The 18,702-nt window shown below is 52.6% G+C and overlaps 1 protein-coding gene across 2 annotated transcripts in view; it reads left to right on the forward strand.

Moving 5' to 3' along the window:
* The window catches only part of Efhd1 (EF-hand domain family member D1), a 46,944-nt gene that overhangs the window by 2,045 nt on the left and 26,197 nt on the right, over positions 1 to 18,702 (forward strand). Inside the window, exon 1 of one of the 2 annotated variants that reach the window (XM_047542730.1) lies at positions 7,374 to 7,830. The exons of the other annotated variant lie outside the window; for it this stretch is intronic. Coding sequence (XP_047398686.1) covers positions 7,502 to 7,830 — 329 coding nt within the window. The 5' untranslated portion in view covers positions 7,374 to 7,501. Of the gene's footprint in view, positions 1 to 7,373; positions 7,831 to 18,702 lie in introns of those variants that run through there. 2 annotated transcript variants of the gene reach the window in all.

Raw genomic sequence — 18,702 nt, forward strand, 5'->3', positions numbered from 1 at the left:
GAGCAAATATACATAATAGATATGTCTGGCAAAGGACTCCTATCCAGAATATATGAAGAACTTTTACAATTCAATATGAAGACACACAACCCAGCAGAAAAGGGTCAAAGATTTTTATAAACATTTCACCAAAATAGATGTGTGGATGGTTAATAGAGACATGAAAAACTGAACAGCATCATTAGTCATAAGGGAAAAGCCACGTAAAACGATGAAGCCAGGTGTGGTGTACAGGCCTATAATCCCAGCCACTCGGGAGGCTGAGGCAGGAGGATGACGAGTTCGAGGTCAAGCTTAGATGATTTAATGAGGCCCTATGCAACTTAACAATACTGTGTCTCAAAATAAAAAACAGAAAAGGCCAGAGATGGAACTCAGTGCTTTCCTAGCCTGTGTGAGGCCCTGGGTGCAGTGGGGTTGGGGGGGACACCTGGTTCACTAATAAATACAACTGATGGTTTCCTGTTATTTAGTGGAAGAAATTCATTTTGTCACAATGGTCCCAACCTTGCCCCACCCTCTTCATTATGCAGAGTTACGTGCATATTCTATGGTTCTACTTTACATGCAGGTGGGTAAGGCCTTAGATATAGTTCTACAGGGTATCATTTATAGTTCTAAAATACATATTTTTTTCTTACAAGGTCAAGGTTGATAACACATTCCCCAGAGTAATGGTGAATCTCCCTCTTCTTCAGTCTTCGTACTTAGATAGATTTGGGCTGCCCCAGACCTCAGCAGCCTCTCTCTCCAGTTTGCCTCGGTGCGGTAGCATCAGGCACAAAGCAGATATTGCTTTTTTAAAGATGCAATCACAGGGCTGCATTGCCTGCGCGTCTGTGTTCCCTGATCTGTGAATGAATGATTTGCTTAGTGACACTTTTAAATAGTGTAGTTATTTTCTTTTCTCTCCCCCTCCCACAGTACTGGGAGGAACCCAGGGGTGCTGTACCACTGAGCTGCATCCCAGCCCTTTCCACTTATTTTGAGACAGGGTCTTGCTAAATTGCCCAGCTGGCTTGGAACTAGGGATCCTCCCATCTGAGCCTCGGGAACAGCTGGGATTATAGGCGTGCGCCACTGTGCCTAGCATAGTCATTTTCTTTTAATAAACTTTTATTGAGGCATAATACTGTTTCAGCTATGTGTTGTGGTTTAACAACACACACAACTCAAAATTCAGTGGTGTGACCTGTTCTCAGCAGCCCTAGCCACAGCAGCCAGCAGGTGGAGGCAGCCGGCGTCCCCCGGGGGATGACTGGGTTGACTACATGTGGCACATAGAGACACTGAATGTTACCCAACCTTAGAAAGGAGGGGAGCCCTGACACTCCTACAAAACTGGACCTCAAGGACATTACGCTAAGTGGTCAGCCAGACACGAGGACAGATGCCACAGGATTCCACTCACATGAGCTACCTGGAGGCAGAGGTAGCAAACAGGTTGCCAGGCCAGGGAAGGGGGATGGGTGTTGTTTCCGTGTTGCAAGATGGGAGAGTCCTGGAGATCTGCTGAGCAGCAGTGTGAAAGTACTTAACACTACTGAACTGCACACTTAAAATAGCTGGATGGTCTAAGTTTTATTATGTTTAATTGACACAATTAAAGAAAACACAAATTTTGTGGGTTAAACAGCCACCACTATCTCCTGATGCTCTTGGGCTCTCTGGGTCAGGAGTCTGGACACAGGCAAGGTGGCTCCTCTCTGCTGTAGGATGTCTTGGGCCTTAGCTGGGGTAACTTGATGTCTGGAGTGATCCTAACGGCTGGGACTGGAGGAGGTGGGGACAGATGGTCTCCTTCCAAGATGACTTTACTCACAGGTGTGGCACCCCGGGTGGGGGTGGGGGCTGGTCAAAAGACAGCTTCCCCTGGGCCGCTGGCTGGAGCCCCACCTGTGTTGCCTGAGCTTGACAGCCTTCAAGCAATCAGGCTCCACGCAAGGTGGTTCAGGGTTCCAAATGCGTGTCCTTACAGGCAAGGTGGGGCTGTGTCCTTCTTACGACTTAGTCTCAGAAGTGGCCTAGTCCCATCTCCACCATAAGCTTCTGGTCCACCAGCCACAAGAGCCTGGGCAGGTTCAAGGAATGGGCACGGACGGACCTGCCTTCAGTGGAAGGAGGCCCAAATCATGTTGTAACCGCAAGGTGCAGTTTGCTGCCACCCCAGAGAGTCAGTGAATGAGAGGCAAAAGAACAAAGAAGGTCTTTATTGGCAATAGGTGGGCATTGTTGGAAGACGGTTGGCTTGTGCCCTCAATGGCCACATCACCCTTAACCCTAAGGGTGAATATTCTGTGTGATATTTAAAAAAAAATTTTTTTTTAAGTTGTTGATAGACCTTTATTTTATTCGTTTATTTATATGCGGTGCTGAGACTCGAACCCAGTGCTTCACACATGCTAGGCGAGCGCTCTGCCACTGAGCCACGACCCCAGCCACTGTGATTTTTCGAGGGAAGGAATGTGGGCACCGGCAGGGAGGTGCCTCAGCTGTCCAGAGTTTTGGAGAGTAGCCTCTTCAGAGTGTGGGCTGTGCACAGCTTATCACCTTGACTTAGGTGAGGGAGAGCTGCAGCGCAATGGATCTAAACAAGACATCAATGAGCAAAGCTTCCGTGTTCATTTAGCAACCCGTGTTGATTTTTGTTGTGGTCAGTGTTTCTGGCAAGAAAACTTCCAAGTGCGACCTTCCCCTGTAACTTGGGACTAGGGAGTTCTGGGAGGGGAGGGTTTTGTGCATTCCTAGCTAGCTTTAGTGGGCAGCTACTCTGTTACACAGTAGGCAGGAATGAGGAGAAACTTCTGATAATTGGGTCTAGATGGTGACAGGTGGGGGGACGGGTGTGCTTTTAATCTGTGGTCAGATTGTAAAACTACACAGACATAGATACAGAAAAGCACACAGAACGTGAGATTCTTGCTTGATGTCATTGTGCAAAGTGAACCACGCATACAGTCGCCAACCAGATCAAAACCCAGGGTGTTACAGAAGCTCAGACCTCTTCTGCCTGTTGCAGGCTCCCGCAGCCCCCTCACCCGACTGACTACACTAACACTTTTCAATTGAACTCCCCCTCAATACTGGGGATTGAACCCTGGGGTGCCTTGCCAATGAGCTAGAGCCTCAGCCCTTTTTATTTTGTTTTGAGACAGGGTCTTGCCAAGTTGCTGAGGATATTGCTAAATTGCTAAAGCTGGTCTTGAACTTGCCATCCTCTTGTCTCAGCCTCCCAAGTTACTGGGATTATAGACATGCACCAATGTACCTGGCAAAATTAAGTTAAAAAGGACTGGGGATGTAGCTCAGTGGTAGATTGCTTGCCTAGCATGCATGAAGCCCTGGATTCAATTCCAGCACGAGAGAGAGAGACAGACAGAGAGAGAGAGAGACAGAGAGAGAAAGAAAATATGAGCTACCCAGATCCTTAAAAAGAGGTCCACAGTTGGGTGTAGTGGTGCATGCCTATATTCCCAGTGGTTCTGGAGGCTGAGGCAGAAGCATTGAAAGTTCAAAGCCAGCCTCAGCAACTTAAGTGAGGCCGTAAGAAATTCAGTGAGAACCTGTATTAAAAAACAAAACAAAACAAAACAAAAAAAACAAGGCCAAGGGTATTGCCTAGCACTGCTGGTTTGGATTCCAAGCGATGGGCGGGGGGTGGGGTGGTGGTGCAGATTTCCAGTTTTACTCAAGATGTTCTTGATGAAGCAGGAGAATATTTTTTTTAAATATATATATATATATATATATATATATATATTTTTTTTTTTTTTTTTAATTTTTGTAGTGCTAGGGGTCAAACTCAGGGCTCACACATCCTAGTCAAGTGCTCTACCACTAGACACTCCGAAGTCCTTTTCTATGTTTTATTTTGAGTTAGGGCCTTGCTAAGATGCTGAGGCTGGCCTGGAACTTGCGATCCTCCTGCCTTGGCCTCCTGAGTTGCTGGGATCACAGGCATGCACCATTGTGCTGGTTCAGAGCAATAGGTTTTTTTTTTTTTTTTTTTTTTTTTTTTTTTTTTTTTGGGGTGCTGGGGTTCGAACCCAGGGCCCTGTGCTTACAAGGCAAGCACTCTACTGACTGAGCTATCTCTCCAGCCCCCTAGAGCAATAGGTTTTTAAAAAATATCTATTTGTTGCTGGGCAGTGGCGCACGCCTGTAATCCCAGCAGCTTGGGAGGATGAGGCAGGAGGCTCTCAAGTTCAAAGCCAGCCTCAGCAACTGAGCAAGGCCTTAAGCAACTCAGTGAGACCCTGTCTCTAAATAAAATATAAAAAATGACTGGGGATGTGGCTCAGCAGTTGAGTGCCCCTGAGTTCAATCCCCGGTACCAAAAAAAAAAGTCTATTTGTTTATTAAAGGAGATTATAAAGGATAGAGACAGAGCGGTGCACGGGGGAGGTGTGGGAGAAGAGGGGTAGTGCTTCCATGACCTTTCTTGGCATGCCACCCTCCAGGAACCTCCTTGTGAGAGCAACAGATTTTCATGTAACAGGCATGAAGGGTTTTTCACCTGTGTTGTTTCCTTGGTGTAACAGACCCCACGAAGCTCTGAGTCCTGTCCAGGCACTTCAGCCAGCAGCCCCAAGGAGGGGCCCCATGTCGGCCAGCATCAGGCCCCGGACTCGTGAGAACCGAGTCTTCAGGGGACTCCTGAGCCCAGCCTGGGAGCTGCCCCTGCTTTCGTGAAGTGGACTCCAGGAGAGATTTCCCTACCTAGATCTGACCCCGCTGCACATCTGTGAGCCAAGTATAGGTTGTCTGAAGCCAGGAAGTTTGTGGATGGTGGGTTACATGGCGGTAGAACTGAACAAGAAGTCTTAGAATTAAACTGGTGATTTGATTTTCCCTGCGAAAGGCAGGACCTCCTTTAACCACACCAAAAGAACATTAGTGCAATAAATGAGCTCATGGGCTCACACAAGACACACTATCAACAGGAAGTCCACCATCGGGTACTTCTTCATTGCAAACAATGGTGTTTATTTTCTGATTATTACAGTTCTACATATTCATTATAGGAAATTCAGGAAAAAAAAGATTTAAAAAAATATGTTTACAAATTTTGAAAAAGATATTGTGAACTGTGAATAATTTGGTCCTTTTGGTTTTGACCTAGATGATGAAGCTTATGTTACAAAATACGGGTCATACTTGCACAGAAATAGTGATCTTCATCCATCCTCAGAAATCTTGCTTAGTTCCTCGTCAGGCACATAGCTGGACACTAGAGAAGGGGTGCCCCTGGTGGGGGGGGCAGTGTCTGGCATGGCCATGACTCTGGCCACCTGGAGTGGTCACTAGTGACACACTAAGAGTTCATTCCCAGGGGTGTCCAGGTGTTGCCTGGTGAACCATTGCTGTCGGGGGTGGGACACAGCTTAGGGGGTGTCCTGTCTACCACCACTTTATCAGCAGCAGGGAGGCTGGGGTTTGCCTGGTGGACACAGTCCCTGATCTCTGCCCCTTGCAGGCGATGTGCCATTGAGTGGTACCCAGTTCAACGTCCACTCATTTAAGAATTTTCAACATTATGTTTGGAAATTGAAAGAGAAGGAAGAGCTGCTTTAATGTGAGCAGGTGTCAATTTTAGCGTGTAAATGTTAAAAATGCTATTGCCTACTCATGCCAAGTTTCTTGTTGAGAGAGTCTAAAATTAAAAAAAAAAAACCATTTTGGTCAAGTATGTCAAATAAAATGCTCGAAACAGATGTGGCAACAAAGCAAACCTTCTGGTTGTCTCCATCGGGTCAAGAATTGCAGATTTGTCCATTTCATGCACAAAACCTGTTTTACACAAGTTATTTAGTTAGGATGTTAAAAGTGTGTGTATGCTATGTTTATTTAAAAAACTTATTTTTCCTGACTATTTTTTTTTTTTTTTTTTTATCCTAGGGATGGAACCCAGGAGCACTTAAACACTGAGCCACATCCCAAGCCCTTTTATATATCATTTTGAGACAGGGTCTCGATAAATTTATTAGGGCCTCACTAAATTGCTGAGGCTAACTTTGAACTTGCCATCCTCCTGGGCACTGGGATTACAAGTGTGTGCCCTGACTTTTTTTTTTTTAATAACACTTTCGGTAGGGGTGGGTGCTGGAGATTCAGCTCAGGTTCTGATGCATGCTAAGCACGTGGCTCTACCCCTGAGCTGCTTTCTACAGCCCCCCCCCCCAATAACATTTTAATTACAGGCACATATGCCCCCCAGCCTCTTTGTCCCCAGCGTGCCATATAGGATGCACATGGCAGAGGCTGGTCCTGTCTCAGGTATCCAGACCCAAAAGCGGCACGGACATGTGCTCAGCCCGCCAGGGTTGAGTTGAGTCGCCCTGTGTGTTTACATGATTCTGTTTAGTGCTTGGCTGATGCAACCCCAGGAGCCTCGGAGTTCCTTGGGGAGAATGACGACTGTCTTTGTTTTTACCCTCTTGTTTAGAATGTTGCTTATTTTCAAGTTTTTCCCTTTTCTTCTTGTGTGTTTCACCCAAAATAAAACAAAATAAATAAGCAAAAGAGCTCCAGAGTCCCTGCGCTGCGCTGGTCTCTTACCTCAAGGGGAATCGGCGTTTGTTCTTTCTGTTTATTTTGCTTTTAATATTTTTAGTATGTTTTGGAAAAACTGCTTTTCAGTGATTTTTTTTTTTTTTTTTTTTACTGGCGACTGATCCCAGGGGTACTTTGCCACTGAACTATATGTCAGCTCTTTTGATTTTCTGAGATGGGATCTCGCTTAATTAACCTGCTGAAGCTGGCCTTGAACTTGAGATCCTCCTGCCTCAGCCTCCCGAGTGGCTGGGGTTACAGGTCCTACTGCACCGCGCCTGGCCTTGTTTTGGGTTGTGTGTGGCGGGCTTGCCCGCTGGGAATCGAAACCCGGGCGGGCGCGCTAGGCAGCGGTCCACCTTTGAGCTCCCGCCAGCCCCACGGTGAGGGAGTGAAAACCAGCTCTCCCGCCCCCACGCCCTGTGGCGCCTCCTGCTCCAGGACCTCGGGCAGGTGGGGGCACGTGGTGTCACCAGGAGTGCTGGTCTCCCCTCCCCCTAGTCTGTCCAAGCCGCGAGCTCCTCAGCCCGGGACACTTCAGGGGGACTAGGAACGAACGGTCGGGAAAATCGCGACCGGACCGTTTCGCGGGGACCACAGGGTCCCGGGCTCCCCAGGAGCAGACGCTGGTAGCAGGGTCAGAGTCGCTCCCGGGGTTCCTGCTGAAGCTGGGGGGCGGTCAGCCTGGCCGCCCTGACCGTGGAGAGAAGAGCGGCGCAGCCGGCCGGCCGCGCCGACGCCCGGCGCCTCCCGCCCCGCTGACCGTCCCGGGCACCGCGCCCCCTTAAACCCGCGGCTCCGCCCTGCCCGCCCCGCCTCCGCGGTTCCTCCCAACCGCCGCGCCCGGCCGTCCTGGCGGAGTGTCGCCGAGCCACGAGCCTGCGAGGAGCGCGCCGCCCGCCCGGTCCCCGCGCCTGGCCCAGCGCTCCCGCGTCCCGGATCGGCCACCATGGCCAGCGAGGAGCTGGCGCGCAAGCTGCAGCGCCGGCTGCGGCTCGAGGAAGCTGAGGAAGGCGGCCCGGGCGGCCCCCAGCCTGCGACCCTCGCGCTGCCCGCCCCGGGGCCGCAGCCCGAGCCCGAGCCCCAGCCGGAGCCCGAGCCGCCCGCCCGCGCGCCCCCGGCCAGCGCCGACGCGGAGCTGAGCGCCCAGCTGAGCCGGCGGCTGGACATCAACGAGGGCGCGGCGCGGCCCCGCCGCTGCAGGGTCTTCAACCCCTACGCCGAGTTCCCCGCGTTCAGCCGCCGCCTCGTCAAGGACCTGGAGGGCATGTTCAAACTGTGAGCGCCGCGCCCCGGGCCGGGTGGGCGGCGGGGGTGGGCCCGGCCCTTCGCGCGGGCCCCGCGGAGCCCGATCCCGAGCGCCGGGTCCCAGAGCAGGCGCCGTCGCTCCCGCCGAGCGCAGAACTTCCCCCGGCGCCGCCGAGCCCGGGTCCCCGGCCCCGGGCGTAAGTCCGGGGATGCGCTGGAGCCCGACTTCCAGGAAAGGGAGCCGTGCCGCCGCGCTCCCCGCCGACTCTAACGCCCCCAGGGGAAAACGAGCCCCTGCCGTCCTTTTATCTTTAAGACAAGGGGAAAGTCAGCCCTTGGCCACCGCGCGGGGTCCGAGGTCCCAGCCCAGGTGGGAACGGGGATGCGTTAGACTCCCAGGAGAACGGCCCGCGAGCGCGCCAACCTCCAGGGGGCGTCGCCAGGTGGGGTCCCCTCTTCCTGCCCGTTGGACCCGAGGCGTCGGTGGGACCCGGACTTGCCGCTGGCACGGGCTGCACGAGGGCGCGTTCCTGCCCAGCTGTGTAAGACCCGGGAGTGAGCGAGGAGCCCGCCCCCGGGACACCTGGGGGCTGCTGGCGCCCGCACACCTGGCGAAAGAAGCGGGCACGTGGAGACCCACTATGCGTCCTTGTCGCCTAGGACCTCCCTGTACGCACCCTTCTCATCTGGAGAGTGGGAGCAGTAAGAATCCCTTGCCTTTTAAGGCCATAAAGCATTTTGCACACCGTAAGCTCCTACCGAGCTATTAATATTATTTCCAGAATCGGGCCAAGACCGGAAAAATTACTGGGGGAGCGCAGGCCGCCGGCCAGGTCATGCTGGGGCTTCTTTAAAAGCGCGTGGAATGTGTTTGTCCCCGAGAGGAGGTTCTATTTAAAGGCGCTGTGGCGGGCGTTGGGTGGCAGCGAGCCTGAACTGCCCCTGCTCTGAAGTCTACCGAGGCGGCACCTGGGAGCCTCCGAAGGCTGGGCCTGCGGACTCCTAGCTTTCTCTGTTCCTGGCTCCCAGGCACTGTTTTCTGGACCAGCTTGGGCAATTCTGGAAGACCGAGTTGGGCGCAAAGAATGGACTGGGTCAAGGTAGAAAAGCTCCGGCGAGGCGCTCGTCTGTCAGCCCCCTGCGATTTATTTGGGGTTTTGCTTTTCATGGGAAGACGGCTCTGGCCTGGATGCTCCCATGTCCCAGGGCTTCTTCCCAGGTCAGATGGATTCAGGGAGGGGATCCTGGGGACAGACCTTCTTTTTTAGATTGCTGTGTGGTCATTTGAGCTTCTCCTCTGTCCTTCCTCCATTCTTTTCCCTCTTCCTGCAAAATCCTCTTAGGAAAGACGTTTGTTAGCTGCCTAAGAGTAATGCTCGGAGGACCACCCAGTGAGACGGTCCTGGGAGACCAAGTAGGGTGGCATCTGTGAGGAAACAGGTACTGGACCAGCATTATGTGTCAAGCTAAGGGGAAGACAGTATGTGGTCTGGGGTCCCAACAGAGTGACAGTGGAACCTGTGCATAGTATTTCTCCTGAGCTATGATATTGGTCAGCATCCTAGGTTGCATCTTCTGGCACTTGCAACAGATATTGGCATAAACAAAAGGGGAATTATTTGGCTCCTGAAACTAAAAAAAAAAAAAGATCAGCTTCAGGTATGGCTAGATCTAGGAAATCAAAGGATGCCATCTGTGCTTTCTTTCCCTTTCTTTTATTTTGGTGCTGAGGACTGAACCTTGGGTCTCTTGGATGCTAAGCATATACCCTACCACTGAGCTGCACACCCCCAGCCCTTGTTTCTATTTTTCTTAAGACACTTTCTCTCTATGTTGTCCTTATCCTCAAGTCGTTCATCCCTGGTGGTGGCAGTGTGGCCACAGCAGCTCCAGTAAGTCCAGTGGGAAAGAGCATCCACAGCAGAGGACTTAGTGTGCCCCCTTTTGGGAGGAAGGTAGCTCTCTCTCTCCCCTTTCTCTTGCACAGTACTAGAGATTGAATCCAAGGGCCCTGTACCACTGAGCTACATCATCAACCCTTTTTAAATTTTAATTTAAATTTTTTTTCAGCAGTGGGGATTGAATCCAGGAGTGCTATACCACTGAACTACATCCCCAGCCCTTTTTATTTTTTGAGAGAGGGTCTCATTAAGTTGCCAAGGACCTTGTTAAGTTGCTGAGGCTGGCCTCAAACTTGTGATCCTCCTGCCTCAGCCTCCCGACTGGCTGGGATTACAGGGATGTTCCATCTATCTTGACTATTATTTTTTATGGCTCTTAACCAATTACTGTAGTCAGGGAATTCATTGCTCCTGTTGGCCAGGCCTGAGCCATGTGCCCCCCACTTTTAAAGTGAGGGGTGCATGTGTCCCCACCTGGAGTTCCACACCCTGCCCACCAGCTCTCCCCTCCCTGCCCTACCTTTAGGGTCCACAGCCTATATAATCAGGGATTCCTTGGCTCTGACCATCCTAACATCCATGAACCTCAGGATCCCCCAGCCAAGCCCCTTGGCTTCCTCCTTGGACTCCTGCCTGTGTCTGGGCAACAGCTGAAACTCCTCCTTCTCCTCCCCCCACCCCGTTGGGCCTCCCGCTTCTGGGTGAGTTTGCCGCCTGGATGTTTCCAGTGCATCTGGTTTTAGCCCTAATTCCCCTCATGGTGGCCATGTGGCCGTGACCACAATTGATGGACAAAGCCCTCGGCTTCTGAAGGTGCCTGAGGTGTCTGTGTGGCTGGGTCATCCCAGTGCCCTGTCTGCCCCTTGTCTGCCGCCCTTGCCCAGGCCGGGGCAGACGTGGGCTCCCCTCCCTCCAGGGAAAGCTGCTACTGTGGAGCTTGACACAGGCCCTGCCAGGTCACCTGTCAGCTGGTCCTCTGTTGCTGAACCCCTGGTCCCAGCGTTGCCAGGATCCCCGCTGAGCCTTGGGGTTTCCCCTTCCTCTGCCTATTGTCTTTTAAAAGAACCTTAAAAGAAAAAGTTTAGAGACTGTGCCGACTTGACGGCTCCCTTTCCCCAGGTTTACCGTCAGCTGCAGCCTCCCCCACGACCGGCCTCTCTTGCACCGGTGACACCGGCGTATCTGCAGCTGCCTTGACCACTGGCTGCTGGCCAGGCAAGGAAACCCCTGCTTGGGCCTCGAGTCCCTCTGCAGCCTGCGCCTCCCCTGAGGCCCACGGCACTCATGCCAAGCCTTCCCTGCTTGGGCTGCACGTGGTGGCACCCAAGCAGCCGACTAGTCCTCAGTGCCCCTGCCTGAGGCCTGAGCGTGTGGCTCCTTTATTTCCCTTTCTCCTTTGGTTTCTTTTTGTAGAAAAAAACAAAACAAAACAAAAACATATTAAAAACGCTAAAGAACACGCACCACACCTACTTGCGACCAGTGGGTTTCCTTCTGACCTTTACTCATGGCCAAGCATTCCTGGGGGACTGTGAGGACCAGGGCTGGGAGCCAGGCTTCCTGGGTTCACACTCCGCCCCACCCCTTGCTCCCTGGAGCAGCCAGGTTAAAAGCTCTGTGGCTTCAGATCCCCCCTCTGTTAAATGGGAGTGGAATAGGACCCCCTGGCCTCCTGGGGATTCAATAAATTAATGTGCAAGAAGCAGTGGCTCAATGCTTGGCTGGCGTTGGAGGCCCAGTCAGTTTTAGTTGCTGAGTTTTAGAATATCACATAGCTGTAATTGTGTGTGTGTGGTCCTGGGGACTGAACCCAGGGGTGCTCTACCACTAAGCTACATCCCCAGCCCTTTTTTAATTTTTTTATTTTAAGAGGAGGGTCCCGCTAAGTGCTAAGGCTGGCCTTCAACTTGCGATCCTCCTGCCTCAGGCTCCTGAGTTGCTGGGATTACGGGTGTGCATCCAGCTCACAGCTGTAATCTTGGGGAGTTTCGTGTCGTCCTTTTTTAATAGCTCCCTTTGCCAAGTCTGATTCATCCTTTGAAGTTGATGGAAACTGCAGCTTGAGCTGGGGAGTGGTGGCTTGGCCACTCCACTCGGGAATTACCTGTCTCTTTCAGGATCCATTGAAGGGACCACTCGTTCCAGTGCCGGGTCAGCGTGTTGGTTCTCTGGGACTTTGGGAACACAGTACCACAGGCTGGGAAGCTTCCACAGCAGGCTACTCTTGCGTGGTTCTGGAAGCTAGCGGTCTTCAACCAAGGCGCCGGTGGGCCCCTACTTGCTCCCGAGGCTCTGGGAGGAACCCTTCCTTGCCTGCCTCCTCGCTGCTGGGGGCTGCTGGCACTGCTTGGCATGCCTTGGTTTACAGACGTAGCACTTCACTCTCTGCCCCTGTTGTCACCTGGTGTTTTCTCCATGGCTTAGTCTCCGCTTCACTTAGCCTTCTTATAAGGACACCTGTCACTGGAGTTAGGGCCCCTCCTGGTCCATTGTGACTTTATCTTGATCTAACTTATGTCTGCAGATTCTACTTCCAGATAAAGTCACATTGTGAAGTTCTGGGAAAACATAAATTTGGGGGGGGTTGCCATTCAACCCAGCACAGCAAGTGAGAAGAGCTGCCCAGTCCTGGCAGCACCGTCTCTGGAGATGGGGAGACGTCCCAGGAGGACCTTGAATTAGGAAGTTCAGAATCTCAGACTTCTCCAAGGCTGGGATGATGCTCCCTGCTCCCTGCCCCCACCCGGCCCCGTCTTCCCCTCCCTAATGCAGATGGACTTGCTGTCCAACTAGAAGACAAACCCAGCAGAACTGAGTCCCTCCCCTGCTGGAGTGCACTTAGTTTCAGCAAGAATTTCACTTTTCAGCAGTTTCTAGATTCACATTCTGATGTCGCCTAGTTCATTGGCCCCTTGGAGTGTGTAACCTGGTTAGACCATCACACAAAGCACGCCCATTCTTTTTGTTGGGAAGGGAGGCTAGATGGATTCATACGTCACTGCAAGACATGCTTTGGTCTTTTAAATTGGATTTTCTTATGTTAACGAATGGGGCTTGCAGATTTCTTACATTTTCAAGGCTTAAAAACAAAAACAAGGGCTGGGGTTGTGACTCAGTGGTAGAGCACTTGCCTAACATTTGAGGCACTGGGTTCAATCCTCGGCACCACGTAAAAAAATAAATAAAAATTATTAAAAAACAAAATAGATCCTTCCCAGCCTGGGGACTTGTTGGGATCTTGGAGTGGATGTGGCTTATCTTTGTGTCCCAAGGACCTGACACAAATGAGCCTGCTCCTAAACAGTATGTTGTAAAAGAGAGAACTTTCTAATGAGTGTGGGAAGCCAGAGGCATCTTCAGCCTGGCCGGAGAAGGGTCCCTCTCCATTTCCAAGTGTGTTACTGGATAGCCCAAGCTGGGAGCATAGAATAGTGGCCTGATTTTAAAAGCAACTGACTCTGCAGAGTGTGTTGAAGGCTGAAATGCGAGCTGGCTGGCCCAGCAGTCAAGGTTAGACAGGAAACTTTAATTACCCCGGACTGGTCCAGAGGCCCCTTTTGGAGGGAGGTAACGAGGACAGTCACTGAAAGGCAGGACCCAAATGCAGCACCTTAAAGTGCAGCTGTGGCGTTTTTGCAGCACTTGGAAAGCTTGCCTATCAATTCCCCAAAGAGAGGGTGGGGAGAGGAGCGTTCTGCCCGGGAAGGTTGTCTTCTGTTAGGAATCCGAAATGGTGATGTCATGGACACCCTGCCAATGCCACATTCCCGCACCACTGAGAGCCAGTGCAGGGGAGGGGGTGTTCATCTTCACCCCGCCCCCCGTTTCTCCTCCCCCTCCTCCTCCTCCTCGGTCTTGTCTAGGAGGGAGGAGGGAGGAAGGGGCATGGACTGCTGGGGCTTTTTTGCTTCCGGGAATTGAACCCAGGGCCTCGAGCATGCTAAGCAGCAAGCTGCTCCTGAGCCTCCACCCCAGCCTCCAAAGGGGTGGAGATTGGGAAGCTGGGAATTTGCCAAAGAGGTGAAGTAAGCTCTCTAGGGGGCTTTACCAGGAGGTGGAGGGAAGGCCTGCATGTTGAGACCCTAATCTGAAGGAATTGGCTTTAAAGATGGAAGGTGGGGGCTGGGATGTAGCTCAGGCAGAGCTCGTGCTAAGGATGCGTGCAGCCCTGGGGTCCAGCCAGCACTGGAGGGGAAAAAAGAAAAGTAGAAGGTGGATGGAAATAAATGAAAGTTAAATGCTTTTCTTTTCCTTGGAGAAAGGCAAGGACTTTGACTTCCTGATTGCAGCCTCGGTCAACAGTGATTCACCTTGGATTTGAAATTCTCTCGTCTGTGCTGGATTTTGTACAATTAACTATTTTGAATTGAGGAGGGGGCACAAAGACCCAGAGCCCCAGGCTGGTCCTGTTTAGGGACCTTGGTCACTGGCAGGAGTACCCCGACTTGGAACTGTTTCTCAGGCTGGTTTAAGCACTGGGTGCCTTTAGTTCCTGCACACGTGCTTAACAGAGGCACCCTGGGCTGCTACCTTCTCCTCTGGGGCTTCTCCCTCCCTCCCGGGCCCTTCTCCCCACCACGCTCTCAACATCAAGGCCTCTCAGTATCGCGCTGTATGAGAATCTGAGTGATGGGACTTTAGAATCTAGTGATTGGAAGCACGCACTGAAGTTTTTGTTTTGCAGCACTGGGGACCAAATGGGGCCCGTGCATGCTGGACAATGCCCTGCCTTTGAGCTGCACCCCGGCCAGCGACTGGAGTTAGCACAGTACTGCTTGTCAGGGCCAAGTGCAAACTCCTGCAAGCCACCCACGTACGAAACACCAGATAGCTTAACAGACCCTGTGAAGATGCTGGATGCGGACTGGGGCACGGGCCGTGAGACCTCAGGAGCAGCCTTCAAGGCAGAGGGTCCTGGTCATTCTGGAAGCAGCCAGGGAAGAGTGGCCAGCCAGCACTGAGAATGGATTCAGGGCCTGGGTGGAGGCAGAAGCAAAGATCTTGGTATGAACCTCCTGAGACAGGTGGGGGCTGAGACCTGACCCATGGTGGCGACTGGCTAGGCTTTGGGTGGCAACAGGTGGCAGTGAGGGCTCAAGGAAAGGAAGCTCCCGCTGTAGGGAAGGCCGAGCTCTCCTACGCCTAGAGTTGTTGAGAGCTGGAGAGAACTGTCTTTCAAGGCCATGAGACTCCCCCCCCCCCCCCCCCCCCCGCCTTTGGTACGTGGGATTGAGCCCAGGGGCATTTTACCCCTGAGCCACATCCCCATCCTTTTAATTAATTAACTAATTAATTAATTAATTTGTTTATTTTTGAGACAGTGCCTTGCTCAGCTGTGGAGGCCAACCTTCAACTTGCCATCCTCCTGCCTCAGCCTCCTGGGTTGCTGAGATTACAGCTGTGTGCCACCATGCTGGGCCCCTTTCTCTTGCGTGCCATTGGAGGGGGTGGCCTGGGTCCTGGCAAGAGTCCAAAGCTTATGGGAGGCTGGGTGAGGGACTGTGTGACTGTCAACTTTCCTTGTAGGCCACGAGTGAGCCAGCCTGTTCTGTCAAGGGCCAGATGGGAAACCTCTTGGGTTTGTGGGTCCTGGGAGTCCTGTGGTCACAACATGTCCCTGCCATTGCAATGTGAGAGCAGATGCTTGGACAGTACGAAAGGACTTGGTATGGCCGTGTTACAGGGCAACTGGGCGCCGTGCAGCCTGCCGGCTGTAGTTGGCTGGCCCCTGTCTAGGCAGTAACTCCAGAATCTTCTGAATGCTGAGCCTCGTGACTCTGCAGGGGGCTTCACTCTTCCCCTGCCTCACTTCTTGGCCCATATCCCCACCAGTGGCTGGGGTCTCACTCACTGGGACAGGCCTTAGGTCCCAAGGGGAAATAGCAGAGGCCACATGGGACCCTGTGGCCCCTCAGTTTGGCACATAGCAAGACGAGGCGGGAATCCTGGGACCCCAGAGCTGCCTCTGGGAGATCAGCACCAGAGCAGGAACGAGAAGTGTGTCTGCGTCTCCTGCCAACAAGGAAGCTGGGCAAGTGAGCCCCCCTCGGGGGCCCCGGTGTGACTTTTGCATCCACGAAGGGTCACCTTCCCTGAGAAGTAGCCCAAGGTATGCTTGAGCTTGAGAACTCCAGAGGAAAAGGAAAAATGAAAGCTAATTTGGAGGCAAGGGGAACCTGGCCTTGGGCACTTGCCTCCGCAAGTCCCGAGGTTAGAGCCGGAGTTCCTGAACTCAGGTCCTCAAACCCTTGGGATCTTGTGTGGACCTCGACACACGCATCTGCCGAGACGTAGCTTCTCAAGGGAGGTCAGGCCCCTTGACCCAGGAAAAGGTCCACTGGTTTGGGTGATGGGAGATAAGAATCTTGCAGCTTAAAGAAAAGTTCATTCTTTTTCATTATTAAAGAATAATGAGGGGGCTGGGGTCGTGGCTCAGTGGTAGAGCGCTGGCCTAGCATGTATGAGGCACTGGGTTCGATTCTCAGCACCACATATAAATAAAGGAATAAAATAAAGGTCTATCAACATCTAAAAAATATTTTTAAAAAAGAATAATGAGTATAATGTTCCCTGTTTAAAATTTCTTGTTAAGTAATAAAGGTGTTTAGAGTTTAGAGAGTGGAAGCTTGTACCAGCTGGCTTGATGCATGTTCCTATGTTTTGTTTTCTTGTTTGTTTGTAGTGTTGGGGACCCAGGACCCTGCACACGTGAGGCAAGTGCTCTACCACTGAGTCACATCCCCAGCCCTTTTCTCTTTTCCTTTTAAGGTGGGATTTTGCTAAGTTGCTTAAGACCTGGCTAAGTTGCTAGGGGTGGTCTCCAACTTGCGATCCTCCTGCCTCAGCCTCCCGGGTTTCTGGGTCTGGCACGTGTTCCTAAAGAATGTTGAGACTGTGCTGTTCTGCTGGGTGTTAACTGGGAGAGCACGGGCTCACGTAGTGGAAGAAATGCGTCATCCTCCAGGTACGGGAGCACACACCTGGAACCCCAGCCGTTCTGGAGGCTGAGGCACGTTTGAGGCGCCCTGGCATAGGCGCTGAGTCAGACCCTGTCTCAAAATTTCAAAAATATCAAAAAGGACTGGGGATATAGTTCAGTGGTAGGGTGCCCTTGGGTCCATTCCCACTGGGGAAAAGGAAGGAAGGAAGGAAGTGAGGGAGGAAGGAAGGAAGGAAAGGAATCGTTCCATGTAATAGGGAGTCCAGAGGACAAGGGTGGCCTTGGTGTGATGGGTTGCTGCTGTCATCAAGGGGTCATCAAGGACCCCTCTGCACTCCACTGGCCTCTGTGTTGGTGTCCTTCCTGGGCTGGTGGCAAGATAGTGAGGTTCCCCAGGTCATACCGTCACCATAAGGAGGCCCTAGGAGGTGTCTCCAGAGGCAGAGGAGACCTCTCCTTGGACCTTCCAGACTCTTGACACATTGCAGAGGGCATTTAGGGACATGTCAGGTGTCAGCAGATAGAGGAAGAGCTTTACCAGAAAGCACGGCGTGAGGGTGTGCCCTGGGGGTGAGGGGCAGTCAGGGCTGGGGTCAGGTTGTCATTAGGTCACATAATTAGGTAGAAAATGTTTAGTCCAAGAGGACTGCGTTTCCTCGGAGTGGGAATCGGAGTGGGAATCGCGAGCCGCACGTCCCCGCTGGGGGTCTGGGCACGAGCCCTTCTCAAAGTCTCTGGCAGTCAAGTGGTCCCTTGGGTGGTAGGGCCAGCGGGTCATGGTCCAAGCTTCACCAGGTAACAGTCTCTTTGCTGAGGTTCCTTTGTCTGGCTCACCTGTTGTCCCTGTTGGAACCAACAAGGACATTTATCCTGTTGAGACTCAAATTTTTGTCTCAATGTTCCTACATTTCTGTCTCAATACCTAGCAAAGGCAAAGTCTAGAAACAGAAAAGATTTCGGGTTCTTCTAAACAATGGGGGAAATCTTCCACAGATGTGTCCCCAAACCAGCCTCCAGCATCCCATTGGCCAGCACCCAGTCACCGTCCATTACCTGCCTGGGGAAGGTGACCTTGACTGGTCTTGCATGAGCTGGGGTGGGCCTCCTTCCCTGTGGCCTACAGTGGGCGTCCTGTTAGAGAGAAAGATGGGTGGCCCCAACAGTGTCCCTCTTGGTCCCTTGTACTGGGCCTGCCTCTGGAGCCAGGCTGAGTTGGTACACACACGGGGCTTTTTGATGGCAGGGGAGGATTCCAGAGACAGGGGAAGTAGCCTGTCACTGGGGCTCCTGCAGACCCTTCCTCGGGGACGCTCCTGTCATCCTAATGGACATCACCCCCTGTGTTGTTCTCTTGCCTGTGACTGTAGATCCCTGCAGTGCTGGCTGGTAGTGGGGCTGGGCGGGACCTCTGTCAGCTGTCCCTCAGGCCACCCTTCAGTTACGCTTCCCGCTTGAGCCTCCTGCTGCCTTCCACTCTGGCATTGCCGGCCGCCCACCCTGCCTTCTGGGTTTGGAGGCCCAGCTGATTCTCCATGTCTGCTCCTGCCTGCCTCCTGCCTCCGGCTCCTGTCTTTGAAGAGTGTTCACTGGTGCCCCTCTTTCTAGCACCCCCTACGCCTCCTTTGTTCCCTTCATCATCGTGGGCACTCCGCCCTGCCTTTCTTCCCTCTTGGAAGGTGCTCCAGATGGAGAGGCGGGGAGCCTGGGGCCAGCTGCCATCCTGTGCTGGGAGTCCCCTGTTCCTTTAGTGGTGGCCTGGGATTGTGTGGCTAAGAGCCCTTTGCTCAGCATGGAGGCCTTCGTAAAAGTCAAGGGTGAGTGTGTAAGAGTGAGTGTGTGTGTGTGAGTGTCTGGTTTGGTTTTTGGTTTTGCTGCTGAGGCGCCCCCCCAGGCCTCGCTCTACCACTGAGCCACACCAGCCCTGGGCCTCGTTTTACTTTCCTCGCCTGGCGCCCCATGTTGCTGAGTTAAGGTCAGTTCCTGGTGGGAGATAAGATCTGGGTGGCTGGTGACAGCAGCAGCTGCCTCAAGGCTGGTTCCTGGTTCTAGGCCCGGCAGAGC

The sequence above is a fragment of the Sciurus carolinensis genome, chromosome 3, assembly GCF_902686445.1.
Source record: "Sciurus carolinensis chromosome 3, mSciCar1.2, whole genome shotgun sequence".
NCBI classification, from domain to species: domain Eukaryota; kingdom Metazoa; phylum Chordata; class Mammalia; order Rodentia; family Sciuridae; genus Sciurus; species Sciurus carolinensis.